General features: G+C 46.6%; 1 protein-coding gene across 1 annotated transcript in view; it reads left to right on the forward strand.

The window, feature by feature from the left end:
- C5H8orf34 (chromosome 5 C8orf34 homolog) overlaps positions 1-17009 on the forward strand; it is a 245957-nt gene extending 228948 nt beyond the window's left edge. The window contains exon 14 of the mRNA XM_068237474.1: positions 16839-17009. Coding sequence (XP_068093575.1) covers positions 16839-16846 — 8 coding nt within the window. The 3' untranslated portion in view covers positions 16847-17009. The remainder of the gene's footprint in view (positions 1-16838) is intronic.
- Positions 17010-19060: the final 2051 nt, after the last annotated feature.

Raw genomic sequence — 19060 nt, forward strand, 5'->3', positions numbered from 1 at the left:
CCTCCTTCTAATGACATAAGACCGTGCACTTCCTAGTATAGACCTCAGTGGGAGTGTCTGAAGACTCTGGGAGGAGGGTGGGTAAGAATACACAATTAGCAAGAGAAGAAAAAAAAAGTGAGGAGGAAATGTCAGGAGGTCAAAGGTAACAAAGATGGAAACTGCCTAGAATAGGATTCTCTGCTTTTCCTTTATGCAATTCACAGGAATCATACCGTGTACAGTGCAATACATGTTATGTAAGTAGAACTAGTATTTATCTACCGTACTTATAAATGTGTTTTTTATTTCTAGGTTAGCATGGTTGAACGCCACCATCTGATTCTCTAACAAGCAATACCAGTTCTGTTCTGACTTCTTGCTTATGTTCTGCCTCTAATACTTTTTCACTGGCCCAGAATGAACTTGCTAATCAGATACTTTGACTCCACTGGCTGCATGCTTATTGCAGGTGTGTGACTCAAACAACTAAAGCCTAAAGCTCAGAATGACAGCCAGGTAACTGGCATTGTTTATAAGGGAATGAAAATGGCAGCCTCCTTATTCCTTTTACATTAAGTCCCCTTTAACTCATAACTTGTCATTTCCAGACATGGGTTAGCTGCAAAGTTCATTTTTATTTTTTCCTTTGGGATGCTGCTTTAAAAGACACCACTATAGGATAACTGACAGAGGACTGCATTTACCATTCTAACACAGTTTACCGTTATTTGCAGAGAATGATGTCATTGCATTCAGTCCCAATAACCTCATCATGCTTGAGGGGAACTCCCTGGAATAGCGTATCTGGGCCCCCTGTAAGCGTGCATACGCCACCGTAGCAGGCTTCTCATCTCATTGAGATGTTCATCTTCTAGCCTGTTTTTACATTGGAAGAATGACCTTGTGTTTGGCTCCCCACTACCGGTGTCTGGGAAAGTAAAACCTGCTAAGTAAACATGTCATTTGTTTTAGATACGTAATGTTCCCCCTCCATTTGTGGTCAGGAATCCTGGAGGACTCTCTTTCCCACACACTTTTCACAGCGAAGTGGTTGCAGCTACTGTTCTTAACATTCTCTGATTTCATAGCAAAGTGTGAAGTACAAAGTATGTTTTCACATGTTAATCCTATTCCAGACACTCGGCCTATTCCTTGCAACCTGAAGAGCAGTATCTGTGGAAGAAGAAAAAAGAAACAGTTGATGTATTTATAGCTTCATATACATTTAACTCCATTCACACAAAACCCTTGTATAAGCATTCCACAGTCCTAAGCCAATAAAACGTCACACTCATTTTAAATAGGTTGCTTAAAACTTTTACATCTTCAGCCTTAAGTGCAGAATAATATTAGCTGAACAGACTTCATTGGCAATCAAGGGAGAATGATAGGACTGAAATGTATACTTCCCGCTAAGCTTGACTAATATATACTGTACAGCCTGTGTACTGCAGAATGCTGGATTTATGTTATTGGGATTCATAAAATATAATTGCATAATGGTTACATGATGTCACCTCTATGCTGACTTTGTACCCCTGCAAATACAGTATGTTGAAAGAGCAGCCAGGTGCGCACTATTTACCCTTTAGCAGCCAATTTATTGCTCCAGGCCAATTCATTTAGCACTTCTTTTTTATTATTTCTTATTTGTTACATTGGCTTGCTACTAAATAGTATTGTTGTAAAGTGTATGTATGGCCACTTGTCACTAGGGGGCACTGTGAGACAATGACAGAGGACTTCTGCTTTGTTTCTGTATTTTCTGCTAGTAGAGAGAGCTCAAAGCATTTCAAGAATTTATAGCACATCGAATTCTGCTGACTGAAGTCAAAAGCAGTGCAACTGTCTCAAACGAAATAACTCCATTGAAGCTGATAATGAGTTAAAAGGAATTGTATAGAATGTATAGTATTTTTTTCTTTATTTTTTTTCTGCTTTACTTTATTTATCTATTGGATTTGCACCCAAAATAAACATTAAGAAAATAGGGGAAAAAATGAACGATATAAAATATTACAAATAAAACTTTTTTTTGCTTTTATTTAGTTTCTGGCAATGCTTTCTGCACAGAAGAGAGCGCCACAGAGTCTAAACTTTGAAGACCGAAATCTCCAGACATGACAACTAGGCCCTAATGCTGTCTAATAAATAGTACATTTTCATTTGTGATATCTAACTAGTTTTGGATAAGACCACAGTGCATTTAGGCCCTCTGAGACTTTAATCATTGAACAATGTGAATATAAGTCTGTAGCCAGTAATGAGAACAGACGAATACTAGCACTCATCTGTGCTTATCCCACCTGAGGAGCGCTAAAGGATCAATAGTAGAAGAAGGCCTTCTTGATGTACAGTGCTCCCCTCCCATCTTTCTGAGAAATTGTGAAGAAATGCGGAAAAGCCGCCGCATGGACGCAGGATGAGGCGGCTGTTTCCGCGGCTGTCATAGCGGAACGCGGAGAAACCGGTTTGCGCGCATAAGCCTGCTGCTGACAGTCTGACCGGGCGCAGGGAGGCCACCGCATGTGCAGATGGCGGTGCGTCCCGCCCCGCGTGCAGGCCGGCAGAGACGTTGCAAAGTGTGGCTGGTGTGGCTGGGACTGATAGTCCACACAGGTTCAGAGTGACGCGCGCGCGCGCTGAGAGGCAGAGTTTATATGACAGCCAGAAGAAGGTCAGCTGACCAAGCTGGTCAGCTGACATTTCCACCACTTCTCATTGGTCCAGCACTTAGGGGAGGCGCTGGAAGCGCTGATGTGTATATATACTGGGTGCTGGTCATTTCTCTGGTGTCTGGCGTTGCGATCACAACGTGGTAGCACTCAGACCTTGTTCGTATCTGTGTCTTAGCATAGTTTCCAAAGGTGTTGACGATCAAGGACCTCACACCTTAGCATTAGGAATATTGATCTGTATTATTTGTTATGACCTTTTGCCTGCCTGACCACTCCTCTGAACTCTGATTCTGTACCTTGCTATTTCTGATATCCCGTTGCCAAACTCTGCTCGTTCCTGTACTCTGTATTTGCCTCCTGACTCTGTACCTCGCTATTTCTGATACCTCGTTGCCAAACTCTGCCTGTCCATTGGATTACGAATCTGTCTCCTGAATCTGTACCTTATCTGTCTGTGTGTTAACCAGTGGTGCTCAGCAGAGCTCGAATATTCGAGTAGCTCGAATATTCGAGCTCTTTTTCAGCTATTCGAGCTCGGTATTCGAGCTCCGAATAGCTGTAGCTATTCGAATGGGCTATTCGAGTACACTCGAATAGCCCATTCACTATTCGAGCTATTCGAGCAAAACGGCGCTATTCGAGCTCGGTACCGAGCTCGAATAGCGTCATAGCCCAGATTGATGTCCTTAGAGCCAATCAGAGGGCTCCCAGGCCCTCTGACGGCAGCCAATCACAGAGGGGGACCCTGGCCAGCCCCTACCCTATAAATAGCGGCCGCCATGTTAGGTTTCTCCGTGCTTGCCTGAGACTTGCATAGAGAGAGAGTTGCTCCTTTGTGCTTTGGCTTAGCAAGAGCTCTATTGTGGTCATTTACCTAGCGTTTTTGCTCACATACACCTCCTATACACACCTATATTGTTGTTAGTTAGTTAGACATTGTATTTTAGTTAGTAGCTTTTGTGTTACATACTAGACAGAGACAGCTGCTGCAAGCTTACAGCTTTAGGCCTCAGGGCCTGCCTGTGTGGGCAGCTGTTCTCTCCTGTCCTCTGTTTATTTCTCTCATCTATACCAGTATTTCTGCTGTCCTTTACTACTTATTGTATTAGTATTGTAGTTATAAACTGTAACTGTACTAGGACACTCAGTCACTGTTCATAGGCTACTAGCTCCTGCGTGTGTGCACTCACTGTCTGTGTACACACACTACACACACTCTCTATTTCCTTCTGATAACTGATTGATTATTGTAATTAGTTAGTTGTACTTACTGTTACTACTTACTCTTACTGTACTAGGAGTCTAGGACACTCAGTCACTGTTCATAGGCTACTAGCTCCTGCGTGTGTGCACTCACTGTCTGTGTACACACACTACACACACTCTCTATTTCCTTCTGATAACTGATTGATTATTGTAATTAGTTAGTTGTACTTACTGTTACTACTTACTCTTACTGTACTAGGAGTCTCGGACACTCAGTCACTGTTCATAGGCTACTAGCTCCTGCGTGTGTGCACTCACTGTCTGTGTACACACACTACACACACTCTCTATTTCCTTCTGATAACTGATTGATTATTGTAATTAGTTAGTTGTACTTACTGTTACTACTTACTCTTACTGTACTAGGAGTCTAGGACACTCAGTCACTGTTCATAGGCTACTAGCTCCTGCGTGTGTGCACTCACTGTCTGTGTACACACACTACACACACTCTCTATTTCCTTCTGATAACTGATTGATTATTGTAATTAGTTAGTTGTACTTACTGACTGTTACTACTTACTTACTGTACTAGGGACACTCACTCAGTCACCTCACCCACCAACCCACTCCATTAAAGTACCCCACTTTTCACCCGCCCTTTTAAAAAACTTTTGTCTATACGCCCAAAACATCGAAGATGTCTGGAAGTGGCAGCCAGCGCGGTTTGGGCAAGGGGAAGGGCAGCAAGGGAATCAGGAGGAGAGGGAGCAGCATTGTGGCAGGCCGCGGCCGCGCCACCATGCACAGTTCCGCAGCAGCAGCAGCGTCAGTGGCTAACATTCCTCCCATAGCCACTGGCCGTGGACGCCTTGGGCGCCGCCCAGCAGGAGCATCTGCAACTCACGCTGCAGAGACACAGCAGCAGCAGCGTGTAGCACCTGCTCCGATTTTCCTCCAGCCGGGTCGGAAACGTCCCATTGAGGAAAAGGATGCAGACACTGTGGTGCAACTGATGACGGAGGATGAGCAGCCCGCCATCAGCTCTGCATCCGAGGCCTCCACCCTCACCACCACCACCCCTGTTCGCAGAAGCCGCCCAGCAGGGCCTGGGGAGGAGGCCAGTTCACCGTCAGTCGCCGACCTGTCACTCAGCAGTCTTTTGACCCCAGGCACCATCAGGGTATTGTCTGCTGTTGTTGGCGATTTTGAGGAGGAGATGCTGATGGGCACTTTGGGGGATGAGGGATTGGACAGCAAGACTGTGGCGACAGTCAAGCAGCCTATCCATGCATCAGGAGAGGAGTTTGGGGGTCATCATCCCAGCAGGACATGTTTCAGGAGGGGGAGGATGATGGTGATGACACGGTGACAGACAGAGACTGGGTGCCACCACCTCCAGGGGATGTCGTCCTCAGCAGCTCTGAGGAGGAGGAGGAGGATGCGCTTGTGGGCCTTGCAAGGAGGCGCATCATTGCAAGCATTGGCAGCAGTAGGCAGGTCCCACAGCCTGCTGGTGTCTCAGGCTCAGCAGCAGCAGCAGCAGCATCTGCCAGTACCACCACCAGCCGCACCCAAGCCCCCCCCCCAACCACCACAGGGAGACAGGCAGCAGCGCTTCCATGCCGTAGGGGGATGTTTTTGTCACCAATCTGGCGCTTTTTCACCATGCCCACTGTGGACAGCAAGTACGCCACTTGCAACCACTGTCAGCGGAAGTTGAGCAGAGGTGCAGACCCCTTAAAGTTCAGCACCAGCTCGCTCATCAACCACCTTGCTGCGAAACATTTCCACCAGCATGAGGAGTTCCAGAGGCTGAAGGAATCTGGTGCTGGCAGTGGCACCACACCCATCACTGCACAGCCTTCAGCAGCAGCAGCAGCAACAGCAGCCACCCGCCCTCCTGCTCCTCCAGCAGCACCAGCAGGAGTGCGGAAACGCACTGCTCCTCCCCCCTCTGCAACTCCTGCCACCGACACTGAGGCCTGTTCTGGCAGCCAGTCCTCAGTGGCCTCCTCTGCTGTGTCTGCTGATTCCCGTGCCAGCAAAAAGCGACGCCAGAGCCTTTTGAGCGAGTCCTTCCAGGGGGTGGTTAGGGCTCTGCCTCCCAGCAGCCGTCGCGTGCGGCAGCTGAACGGCTTGCTGGCACGGGCCATGTGCTCCCAACTCCTGCCGTACACGCTCGTGCAGGAGGGGAGCGACATGCGTGCGCTGCTTGCTTGCGCAGCCCCAGACTGGCAGCTCCCCAGCAGACACTACTTCGCCCGCAAGGCCATTCCTGCACTGCACCGCTTTGTGATGGCCAATGTGGAGCGAGGGCTGGAGCACGCGGTTGGTGAAAGGGTCCACGTCACCATGGACTCCTGGAGCAGCCGCTTCGGGACAGGCCGCTACCTGTCCTTCACTGTCCACTGGGTCAGCTTGGTGGAAGGGGGTGAGGATGGGAGAGCAGCAGCGGGCACAGCAGCAGCAGCAACACAGTGGGTGGTGCCACCCCGCAGGGTCGGGGGAACTGCAGCAGGTTCCTCCGATCCTCTGCCATCCTCCGGCACACCTGGCCAAACCCCCCGCCTCAGCAGCAGCGTGAAGGCCCGCCACTGCCAAGCGCTGCTGCACTTGGTCAGCCTTGGGAAGACCAAGCTGACGGCAACCCATGTGTTGGCCAAACTCCAGGAGCAGGAGAGGATTTGGCTGACCCCCAGAGGCCTCAGAGTCGGAGAGGTGGTGGCCGACAATGGGGCCAATCTGGTTGCCGCAATAGACAGGGGAAACCTGACCCACATCCCCTGTCTTGCCCACGTGCTGAACCTGGTGGTGCAGAAGTTCTTGCGCACCTACCAGGGGATGGGCGAACTGCTGGAAACGGCAAGGAACGTTGTGCGTCACTTCCGGCGCTCGGCTGCAGCCTGTGCGAGCCTGGAAGACGTGCAAAAGGAGCTGGAGCTGCCACGCCATCGGCTGATCCTTGACGTTCCGACTCGCTGGAACTCCACCCTGGCGATGTTGGAGCGTCTGGTTGAACAGAAGCACGCTGTCAACCAGTACCTTGCCCTGGCCACTGTTTCCGCCGCTCAGAGAAGGGACAAGACCAGCAACATCCCGTCCATCGTCCCCGATGATGACTGGAGGCACATGCAGCAGGTGTGCTTAGTGCTGGCTCCCTTTCTGCAGGCCACTAACATGGTGAGCAGGGACCATGCTATGGTCTGCGAGTGGGTGCCCCTGGTTTGTCTGCTGAACAGGGCCCTCGATGCTTTGCTGGAACAGGGAGCGGCAGCCTTGGACCAGCAGGAGCGGCAAGCAGCTGCACAGTCCACCTCTGAGGGGGAGGAGGAGGAGGACTTGGTGGAGGTCCCTGACCTTGCTGCTGATGAGGGGGAGCAGCACAGTGCAGCTGAGTTGGTGCGGGGGTGGAGAGAGGATGAGGCTGACGAGGCAGAGGAGGAGGATGAGGACAGCACTGCCATCGATGTGCCAGCACACGTGGCCCGCCTCTTCCCAATGGCAGCGCACATGCTGGCGTGCCTGCGCAAGGACCCCAGGGTGATCCAGATGAAGCAGAGGGAGGACATCTGGATCAGCATGATGTTGGACCCACGCCTCAAGGGGAAGTTGAGCCAGTTCCTGCCGCCTGCAGGAGGAGACCCAGCGCAACAAATAAGGAGCTTGCAGCAGGCCCTTGTTGAGCGCTTGGAGGAAGCCTTCCCCCAGCCTTCCACCCCCACTGTCCAGCCAGCACAGAGGCAGCAGCAGGTGCCTGCATCCAGCAGCAGCAAGCGCCCCACAGACCTGCTGTCTCTCAGCCACGAGCTCTACAGGACTGTAGAGGCTCCGGCAGCAGTGACTAGAGAGGAGGTGCATGCAGCAGCAGCATCCTCCGGTCACAGCCAGCGCCTGACCCGCATGGTGGCTGACTACATGGGGTCCTACAGCGGGCTTGACAGCGATGCCCCTGTTGATCCCATGGAGTATTGGGTCAAGCGCCTGGAGATCTGGAGCGAGCTGGCGCAGTACGCCCTGGAAGTGCTGTCCTGCCCCCCTTCCAGCGTGCTGTCCGAGCGCTGCTTCAGTGCAGCTGGTGGCGTGGTCACCGAGAAACGCTCACGTCTGTCTCACAAGTCTGTGGACAGACTGACGTTTCTCAAGATGAACCAGGCGTGGGTGGAAGGCGAGTTCCTGGCCCCTGTTGTCGGCGAGAGGGGGACATGAACTGGCTGCCGGAACTTAGAACCATCGTTAATGTGCCTTACCACCCTTTACCACCTCCTGGCTCCTGCTCACTAAGCCAGCCTGGTTCACTTTGACTATTACGTCGCCTGCAGCCACACATTTTACACCTACAGTGGGCTGCTGTGTACTGCCCTTCTGCTGTCTGTCTGTGTTTCCCACTGCCAGGGTACACAGAATTACCTTCTGCTGCCACTCTGCCACCAGCTATTACGTCAAACAATAGCTATATTGGTTGTAAAACCAAAACTAAAAAAACCATAAAAAAAAAAAAAAAGGTTTAATTTTTCTGAGGTGCCCGGGTTGAAAACTGTGTTGTCCCAGTTGTGTATTGGACACGATGTGGGCTGCACGACCGCTGTCTGGGACCTCCTGTTGTATTTATTTACAGCCCTGGTATCACCGCTAGGTACCAGGGCTATTATGTCACGCTGCCTACCTGCTGCCACACTCACACTGCTCCTCCTACATTCCTCCTCCTGCTGCTGCTGCTGTCTGTCTGTGTTTCCCACTGCCAGGGTACACAGAATTACCTTCTGCTGCCACTATGCCACCAGCTATTACGTCAAACAATAGCTGCTCACATAATTACTCCTCCATTCCTCCTGCTGCTGCTGTCTGTCTGTGTTTCCCACTGCCAGGGTACACAGAATTACCTTCTGCTGCCACTCTGCCACCAGCTATTACGTCAAAAAATAGCTATATTGGTTGTAAAACCAAAACTAAAAAAACAATAAAAAAAAAAAAAGGTTTAATTTTTCTGAGGTGCCCGGGTTGAAAACTGTGTTGTCCCAGTTGTGTATTGGACGCGATGTGGGCTGCACGACCGCTGTCTGGGACCTCCTGTTGTATTTATTTACAGCCCTGGTATCACCGCTAGGTACCAGGGCTATTATGTCACGCTGCCTACCTGCTGCCACACTCACACTGCTCCTCCTACATTCCTCCTCCTGCTGCTGCTGCTGTCTGTCTGTGTTTCCCACTGCCAGGGTACACAGAATTACCTTCTGCTGCCACTATGCCACCAGCTATTACGTCAAACAATAGCTGCTCACATAATTACTCCTCCATTCCTCCTGCTGCTGCTGTCTGTCTGTGTTTCCCACTGCCAGGGTACACAGAATTACCTTCTGCTGCCACTCTGCCACCAGCTATTACGTCAAAAAATAGCTATATCTGTGTAATTGGTTGTAAAACCAAAACCAAAAAACCATTAAAAAAAAAAGGTTTAACCACTTGAGGACCGCCCCCAGCCGATGGGCGGCGGCAAAGTCCGGGCCCAAACGACCGCAATACGCCCATCGGCGGGGGCGGCTGCGGGAGTGGCTATGCGGCGATCGCGTCATTCGTGACGCGATCAGCCGCCGGGGACTGGCTCCGCCCACCGCTCGTAGTAACCCGCCGGCCGTTCGGAAGCGCCGGCGGGTTACTAGCACCCGGATCGCCGCTGCACATATGTATAATAGGCTTTGTAATGTATACAAAGCCTATTATACTGGCTGCCTCCTGCCCTGGTGGTCCCAGTGTCCGAGGGACCACCAGGGCAGGCTGCAGCCACCCTAGTCTGCACCCAAGCACACTGATTTCCCCCCCCCTGCCCCCTGATCGCCCACAGCACCCCTCAGACCCCCCCCTGCCCACCCCCCAGACCACTGTTTGCACCCAGTCACCCTCCTAATCACCCATCAATCACTCCCTGTCACTATCTGTCAACGCTATTTTTTTTTTATCCCCCCCCCTGCCCACTGCCCCCTCCTGATCACCCCCACCCCTCAGATTCTCCCCAGACCCCCCCCCCAGAACCCCCCCCCCGTGTACTATATGCATCTATCCCCCCTGATCACCTGTCAATCACCTGTCAATCACCCGTCAATCACCCGTCAATCACCCGTCAATCACCCCCTGTCACTGCCACCCATCAATTAGCCCCTAACCTGCCCCTTGCGGGCAATCTGATCACCCCCCCACACCAATAGATCGCCCGCAGATCCGACATCAGATCACCTCCCAAATCCATTGTTTACATCTATTCTCTCCTCTAAACACCCACTAATTACCCATCAATCACCCATCTATCACCCCCTATCACCACCTGTCACTGTTACCCATCAGATTAGACCCTAATCTACCCCTTGCGGGCACCCAATCACCCGCCCACACGCTCAGATTGCCCTCAGACCCCCCCTTATCAATTCGCCAGTGCAATATTTACATCTGTTATTCCCTGTAATAACCCACTGATCACCTGTCAATCACCTATCAATCACCCCCTGTCACTGCCACCCATCAATCACCCCCTGTCACTGCCACCCATCAATCAGCCCCTAACCTGCCCCTTGCGGGCAATCTGATCACCCACCCACACCAATAGATCGCCCGCAGATCCGACATCAGATCACCTCCCAAGTGCAGTGTATACATCTCTTCTCTCCTCTAAACACCCACTAATTACCCATCAATCACCCCCTATCACCACCTGTCACTGTTACCCATCAGATTAGACCCTAATCTGCCCCTTGCGGGCACCCAATCACCCGCCCACACCTCAGAACGTCCTCAGACCCCAGCCCTGATCACCTCGCTAGTGCATTGCTTGCATCTATTTCCCCCCTCTAATCACACCTTGAGACACCCATCAATCACCTCCTGTCACCCCCTAGCACACCTACCCATCAGATCAGGCCCTAATTTGCCCTGTGTGGGCTCCTGATCACTCGGCCAAACCCTCAGATCCCCCTCAGACCCCCTTCCGATCACCTCCCCAGTGCATTGATTGCATCTATTTTCCCCTCTAACCGCCCCCCTGAGACACCCATCAATCACCTCCTGTCACCCCCCTAGCACTCCTATCCATCAGATCAGGCCCAAAACATCCTGTCATCTAAGAGGCCACCCTGCTTATGACCGGTTCCACAAAATTTGCCCCCTCATAGACCACCTGTCATCAAAATTTGCAGATGCTTATACCCCTGAACAGTCATTTTGAGAAATTTGGTTTCCAGACTACTCACAGTTTTGGGCCCGTAAAATGCCAGGGCAGTATAGGAACCCCACAAGTGACCCCATTTTAGAAAGAAGACACCCCAAGGTATTCTGTTAGGTGTATGATGAGTTCATAGAAGATTTTATTTTTTGTCAAAAGTTAGCGGAAATTGGATTTTTATTGTTTTTTTCACAAAGTGTCATTTTTCACTAACTTGAACACATTTTTGATTTTTTTTACACACAATTGTCCATTTACAGAGAGATTTCTCCCACCCAGCATGGGTATGTGTAAAAATACACCACAAAACACATTATACTACTTCTCCTGAGTATGGCGATACCACATGTGTGACACTTTTTTGCAGCCTAGGTGCGCTAAGGGGCCCAACGTCCTATTCACAGGTCCTTTTGAGGCATTTGTTTTCTAGACTACTCCTCACGGTTTAGGGCCCCTAAAATGCCAGGGCAGTATAGGAACCCCACAAATGACCCCATTTTAGAAAGAAGACACCCCAAGGTATTCCGTTAGGAGTATGGTGAGTTCATAGAAGATTTTATTTTTTGTCACAAGTTAGCGGAAAATGACACTTTGTGAAAAAAAACAATTAAAATCAATTTCCGCTAACTTGTGACAAAAAAAAAAAGTCTTCTATGAACTCACCATCCTCCTAACGGAATACCTTGGGTTGTCTTCTTTCTAAAATGGGGTAATTTGTGGGGTTCCTATACTGTCCTGGCATTTTAGGGGCCCTAAACCGTGAGGAGTAGTCTTGAAACGAAATTTCTCAAAATGACCTGTGAAATCCTAAAGGTACTCATTGAACTTTGGGCCCCTTAGCGCAGTTAGGGTGCAAAAAAGTGCCACACATGTGGTATCGCCGTACTCAGGAGAAGTAGTATAATGTGTTTTGGGGTGTATTTTTACACATACCCATGCTGAGTGGGAGAAATATCTCTATAAATAGACAATTGTGTGTAAAAAAAATTAAACAATTGTCATTTACGGAGATATTTCTCCCACCCAGCATGGGTATGTGTAAAAATACACCCCAAAACACATTATACTACTTCTCCTGAGTACGGCAATACCACATGTGTGGCACTTTTTTGCAGCCTAACTGCGCTAAGGGGCCAAAAGTCCAATGAGCATCTTTAGGCTTTACAGGGGTGCTTACAATTAGGCACCCCCCAAAATGCCAGGACAGTGAACACACCCCACAAATGACCCCATTTTGGAAAGTAGACACTTCAAGGTATTCAGAGAGGAGCATAGTGAGTCTGTGGCAGATTTCATTTTTTTTTGTCGCAAGTTAGAAGAAATGGAAACTTTTTTTTTTTCTTTTTTTTGTCAGAAAGTGTCATTTTCCGCTAACTTGTGACAAAAAATAAAATCTTCTATGAACTCACCATGCCTCTCACTGAATACTTTGGGATGTCTTCTTTCCAAAATGGGGTCATTTGGGGGGTATTTGTACTATCCTGGAATTTTAGCCCCTCATGAAACCTGACAGGTGCGCAGAAAAGTCAGAGATGCTTGAAAATGGGAAAATTCACTTTTGGCACCATAGTTTGTAAACGCTATAACTTTTACCCAATCCAATAAATATACACTGAATGGTTTTTTTTTTATCAAAGACATGTAGCAGAATAACTTTCGCGCTCAAATGTATAGGAAATTTTACTTTATTTGAAAAATGTCAGCACAGCAAGTTAAAAAAGTCATTTTTTTGCCAAAATTCATGTCTTTTTTGATGAATATAATAAAAAGTAAAACTCGCAGCAGCAATCAAATAGCAGCAAAAGAAAGCTGTATTAGTGACAAGAAAAGGAGGTAAAATTCATTTAGGTGGTAGGTTGTATGACCGAGCATTAAACCGTGAAAGCTGCAGTGGTCTGAATGGAGAAAAAGGCTCTGGTCCTTAAGGGGCGAAAAGACTGTGGTCCTGAAGTGGTTAATTTTTCTGAGGTGCCCGGGTTGAAAACTGTGTTGTCCCAGTTGTGTATTGGACACGATGTGGGCTGCACGACCGCTGTCTGGGACCTCCTGTTGTATTTATTTACAGCCCTGGTATCACCGCTAGGTACCAGGGCTATTATGTCACGCTGCCTACCTGCTGCCACACTCACACTGCTCCTCCTACATTCCTCCTCCTGCTGCTGCTGCTGTCTGTCTGTGTTTCCCACTGCCAGGGTACACAGAATTACCTTCTGCTGCCACTATGCCACCAGCTATTACGTCAAACAATAGCTGCTCACATAATTACTCCTCCATTCCTCCTGCTGCTGTCTGTCTGTGTTTCCCACTGCCAGGGTACACAGAATTACCTTCTGCTGCCACTCTGCCACCAGCTATTACGTCAAAAAATAGCTATATCTGTGTAATTGGTTGTAAAACCAAAACCAAAAAACCATTAAAAAAAAAAAAGGTTTAATTTTTCTGAGGTGCCCGGGTTGAAAACTGTGTTGTCCCAGTTGTGTATTGGACACGATGTGGGCTGCACGACCGCTGTCTGGGACCTCCTGTTGTATTTATTTACAGCCCTGGTATCACCGCTAGGTACCAGGGCTATTATGTCACGCTGCCTACCTGCTGCCACACTCACACTGCTCCTCCTACATTCCTCCTCCTGCTGCTGCTGCTGTCTGTCTGTGTTTCCCACTGCCAGGGTACACAGAATTACCTTCTGCTGCCACTATGCCACCAGCTATTACGTCAAACAATAGCTGCTCACATAATTACTCCTCCATTCCTCCTGCTGCTGCTGCTGTCTGTCTGTGTTTCCCACTGCCAGGGTACACAGAATTACCTTCTGCTGCCACTCTGCCACCAGCTATTACGTGAAAAAATAGCTATATCTGTGTAATTGGTTGTAAAACCAAAACCAAAAAACCATTAAAAAAAAAAAAGGTTTAATTTTTCTGAGGTGCCCGGGTTGAAAACTGTGTTGTCCCAGTTGTGTATTGGACACGATGTGGGCTGCACGACCGCTGTCTGGGACCTCCTGTTGTATTTATTTACAGCCCTGGTATCACCGCTAGGTACCAGGGCTATTATGTCACGCTGCCTACCTGCTGCCACACTCACACTGCTCCTCCTACATTCCTCCTCCTGCTGCTGCTGCTGTCTGTCTGTGTTTCCCACTGCCAGGGTACACAGAATTACCTTCTGCTGCCACTATGCCACCAGCTATTACGTCAAACAATAGCTGCTCACATAATTACTCCTCCATTCCTCCTGCTGCTGCTGTCTGTCTGTGTTTCCCACTGCCAGGGTACACAGAATTACCTTCTGCTGCCACTCTGCCACCAGCTATTACGTCAAAAAATAGCTATATCTGTGTAATTGGTTGTAAAACCAAAACCAAAAAACCATTAAAAAAAAAAGGTTTAATTTTTCTGAGGTGCCCGGGTTGAAAACTGTGTTGTCCCAGTTGTGTATTGGACACGATGTGGGCTGCACGACCGCTGTCTGGGACCTCCTGCCTGCTGTGTTTATTTACAGCCCTGGTATCACCGCTAGGTACCAGGGCTATTATGTCACGCTGCCTGCCTCATTGACTGCCTGCTGCCACACACTCATCCTCCTTCTCCTGCTGCTGAATTTACCTCCTGCTGTCTGTGTGTTTCCACTGCCAGGGAGCACATACAATGGCGCTTCCAACATGCGTGCGCCCACCAGCTATTTGTTACGCTCAAAAATAGCTGCATTTCTTTAAAAAAAAAATGAAAAGAGAAATAAGTGAAGAAGAAGAAGACGATATAGAAAAAGAAGGAGAAGGAGAAGAAGAAGAAGAAGAAGAAGAAGAAGAAGAAGAAGATGAAGAAGATGAAGAAGAAGAAGAAGAAGATGAAGAAGAAGAAGAAGGTGAAGAAGAAGATGAAGAAGATGAAGAAGAAGAAGATGAAGAAGATGAAGAAGAAGAAGATAAAGAAGAAGAAGAAGAAGATGAAGAAGAAGAAGAAGATGAAGAAGATGAAGAAGAAGAAGAAGAAGAAGAAGAAGAAGAAGAAGAAGAAGAAGAAGAAGATTAGAAGATGAAGAAGAAGAAGAAGATTAGAAGATGAAGAAGAAGAAGATGAAGAAGAAGAAAAAGAAGAAGACAATATAGAAGAAGAAGAAGAAGATATAGAAGAAGAAATAGAAGAAGAAGATATAGAAGATAAAGAAGAAGAAGAAGAAGAAGAAGTATATACAGTACTGAACAAAATTCTGGACACAACTTCTCTTTCCACCTTTTTTTTTTTAAAGGAACATCCCCACATAATCACTTGCTGTTGTTACTTGGAAAAAAAGATGTTTCTTGCATCATTCACCCTCAAAACAAGTGTTGGAAGCTATTTAAGGCCAATTCGAATAGTCAGCTCGAATAATGAGCTCGAATACCGACTCGAATAGTCAGCTCGAAGTTCGAGGTCGAATCGAATAGTAAAAATTATTCGACTCGAATATTCGACTGACCTCGAATAATTTACTATTCGAATTCAACCAAACTCGAATTTTAAAAAGGGGTATTTGAGCACCACTAGTGTTAACGACCTGGCTTGCCCGACCTCGAGAACTGGCCTTACTGTTAGAGGCAGTTCCCAGACCTGTTAGTGACACCCCCTCATTGGTGTCCCTCACGCTCTGTCCTTCCTACTCTTAGCCTAGCTCCTCCCCCGGGAGAGTCTAGGCCAACGGAAGGAACTTACTTCTGTGCAGTACTCCTTACTGCTCCTGTACCTTCTCCTGAGGTGCAGTACTCTAAGTATTATTGTTGCACCTAACACTCTTATCTCTCAGGTGTCCAGAGGTTAGTAGATATATCTGATTATCGGTGTTACTGCAGATCATCAATAATCGGGTATATTCTGCATTCTCGGTGATACTGCAGATCACCGGTAATCAGGCCCTCTCTGTGTTACACCGATCGTTACAGAAATGTAAAATCATCATGATGTTGACAGGCCAGGGCTCAGCAGAGATTGAGGCAAGAGGCCAACATCTTTTTTTTTTTGTGTGTGTGTGAAACGTAGTCTCGCTTTAAAAAAAATGAAAAAAAAAAAGCCTTCATGTGTAGGTGCGGATGTTTGTGCGGTTGCTGTGCACTTGTCCTATTGTGTTATGTGTAACTGTGCTTTATTAAATTACGCTCAAGAAACTTGACATTTTTTTTTTTTTTTAATTGTCATGATGTTCTAGACCAGGGCTCAGTAGAGGCAAAAATAAAAATTACAGTGAGGAATTGTAGAATATCAGTGTTATAACCTATATTTTATGGCATATCCTGGTGCCCATTTTGCTAAACGATAACTTCAATATTTTTTATATCTTATATGCACACATGGCTTGTGTCTGAGCAATAGCACGGGCGCAACCGGTTGGGCTCTGCGGAGAAAGCCAAGTCCGTTTGGCTCTGTGCTAGTGCGCAGGTGCAACCTGTCTGCCCCTGCACTGTGCCTGGCAAGCTCAGTCCTGGAGTGGCGAGGAGGAGGGTGATGGGAGAAGCCTCTAGAGGAACAAGAGGCTTTGACCTACCAAGGTAAGTACCCAAATCAGGGCTTTAAGATATAGTTTAAAATGACACATTGGAAGGGTCATTTACTTCTGCAAGGTCTTAATAGTGAAATAACAGTCACTCTGGTAATCAAACCAATAATAAAAAAAATCTTTGCTGGACTGTCTGATCACAAAGCACACCAAAATTAGCCATAAATAACTGCAAGTCATTCTCCTGGTATTTCAGATCTTGTAATGTTATTCTGTATTTTCTCTTATAGGTTTGTGATGCTACGCATGAGAATCGAATTAATGAACATTAAATACAGGCACTGGATACAATTTTCAATATCTTGAGGTGCAATAAATTGGAAGAACAATTATTTTTATAACGTGTTTAATAAAATACTCAATGTATTCATCACAATAAATTTATTTTCATCTGCTTTAAATACGATCAGTTTTCATTAACCAAGTAATTTCAAGACGGCACCTTAACCAGTGACTTTGAGGCTATAAGCCAATTGCCTACTGTTTTCTTGTGTGTTTATAATCACTCTGAATTAAGTATTCTAACACTTTTCTAAAAAAAATTCCAACTTATTGTACTTTTATGAACTCTTACTGGAAATGTGTGTATGTTAACCAAACTTGTTTGAATAGAAAATTATTGCAATGAGCATATGTTCATGGGAGTGCTTCAAAACCATTGGTCTAAGCAAACTTGTGTTCCAAGCTTTCTGCAAAGCAAAATAACATTCACTGCACTTTCAAAGAATGTCAGTCTTCTTAGCTCTCAGATGGGCAATGAACCCATGGCAGCTGAACCCATGGCAGCTGGACCAATCAGAGAAGGTTGCTATATATTACTCTACTTTTGTATGAGACATTAACATGCTCAACTGCAAGATGCAGTATTTCCTTAAAGGGATACTAATAATAAATAATAAATACATCCCTGAGAATCCCCTATGAAGAGATGGACTAGTCCAAAACCTGTCACTTCTGTCAGATTTCTACTACCTACTGTAAGTGACAGCAAAATAGGAGAAAAGTAATTTATGGCTCATTTTACTCTGGGAAAAAAATGTCCTTTTTATTTGTATATGTTTTTAGATATTTAAAATTTTACAATTTTTCGCCATAGTGTCCCTTTAGGCTGAATACTCACCTGCTGATGGATCGGGCAATGCCTCCCGATGAAAGAGGTTCCCCCGATCCAACTTCCTGCCCGTGGAAAAGCGCAACGGCAGTGAATTAGAGTTCAATCGATCATGCAGGAGTCGTCTGGGATTTTAAAGATGCAATTCGCCGCGATGGTCGTTATTGTTACACACCACAAAGCGTCGTTCCCCTAATCACGCACTCATACCCACTTCACGAGAGTGCAGAAATGATCGCTCGTCACTAAAAAATTGTCGGTCGTCGGAAGAAGTGGGTACAAGCCTTTAGTGCACTAAGGCCCAATATTGTTGTGTGCACAGTGCCATTGACTGTACTATGTTGGAAAGTAAACTCGCTTCCTTTACCCTTTAATGCCTACTGAAATGTACATGTGAATGAAGCCTTAATGCACTTGTCAATGAGCGCTTTCTTACTACAGAATTGTGGTGTACACATCTATTTAAAATATTCAATAAATAAATGGATCATGTTAAATCTGGAGCTAAATTTTGGGAGTATCTTCACTGTAGAAAAAAAGTATGTAAAAAGTTTGAGGATCTCTCTTGTAAACCAATCAGTCTTTCAATTGGTCAAATTAGGATTACTGGCTTATGGTTTGCTCCAAAAATCCACCATGCAAAGTTTTACTTTTTCTGCTTGGTCTATGCATCCTACTTTGTACTTGTTCTTTGCTTGCACTGTCTTGTACGATATAAAATAATTAATGAAATAGCAATGCTTGGCTGTTTACAGCAATGATGTTAATGGATTTCTTTGCCTTAGCTGCATTATTAGAAATATTTATCAATAGGCTGCCTTTGCAGTACTGAAAATTGCTAATCATCGATGCTTGTCTGGTTTTAAAAAATTTTAAAACATGGTTTGTATGACCTGTAAAGCGGTCATCAGGTCTGTTAAAATCATACTTTACAGGGTGTTTGTAAATGTCACGGCCGAATATTGCCAAAGAGCTAAACATTATGATTAAAATGGAAAACAATTTAAATCGTTCATGTTATACAAATTATCTTGCAGATTTTTTTCTTTCATTTTAAAAATAATATCTTAGAATAAAAAGCATAAAATTAAACAATATTTCTATTTTTAAACTGACCTTGGATCCATCCATGATAGTTTGTGGCATTTTAAAAGATTATTAATATTATTATTAAGTATTTATATAGCGCTGATATCCTCCGCAGCGCTGTACAGAGTATATTGTCTTGTCACCTAACTGTCCCCCAGAGGAGCTAACAATCTAAGCCCTACCATAGTCACATGTCTATGTATTTGTTGTGTAGTGCATTGTATCATAGTCTAGGGCAATTTTAGGGGGAAG

The sequence above is a fragment of the Hyperolius riggenbachi genome, chromosome 5 (genome assembly GCF_040937935.1).
Source record: "Hyperolius riggenbachi isolate aHypRig1 chromosome 5, aHypRig1.pri, whole genome shotgun sequence".
Taxonomy (NCBI): Eukaryota; Metazoa; Chordata; class Amphibia; order Anura; family Hyperoliidae; genus Hyperolius; species Hyperolius riggenbachi.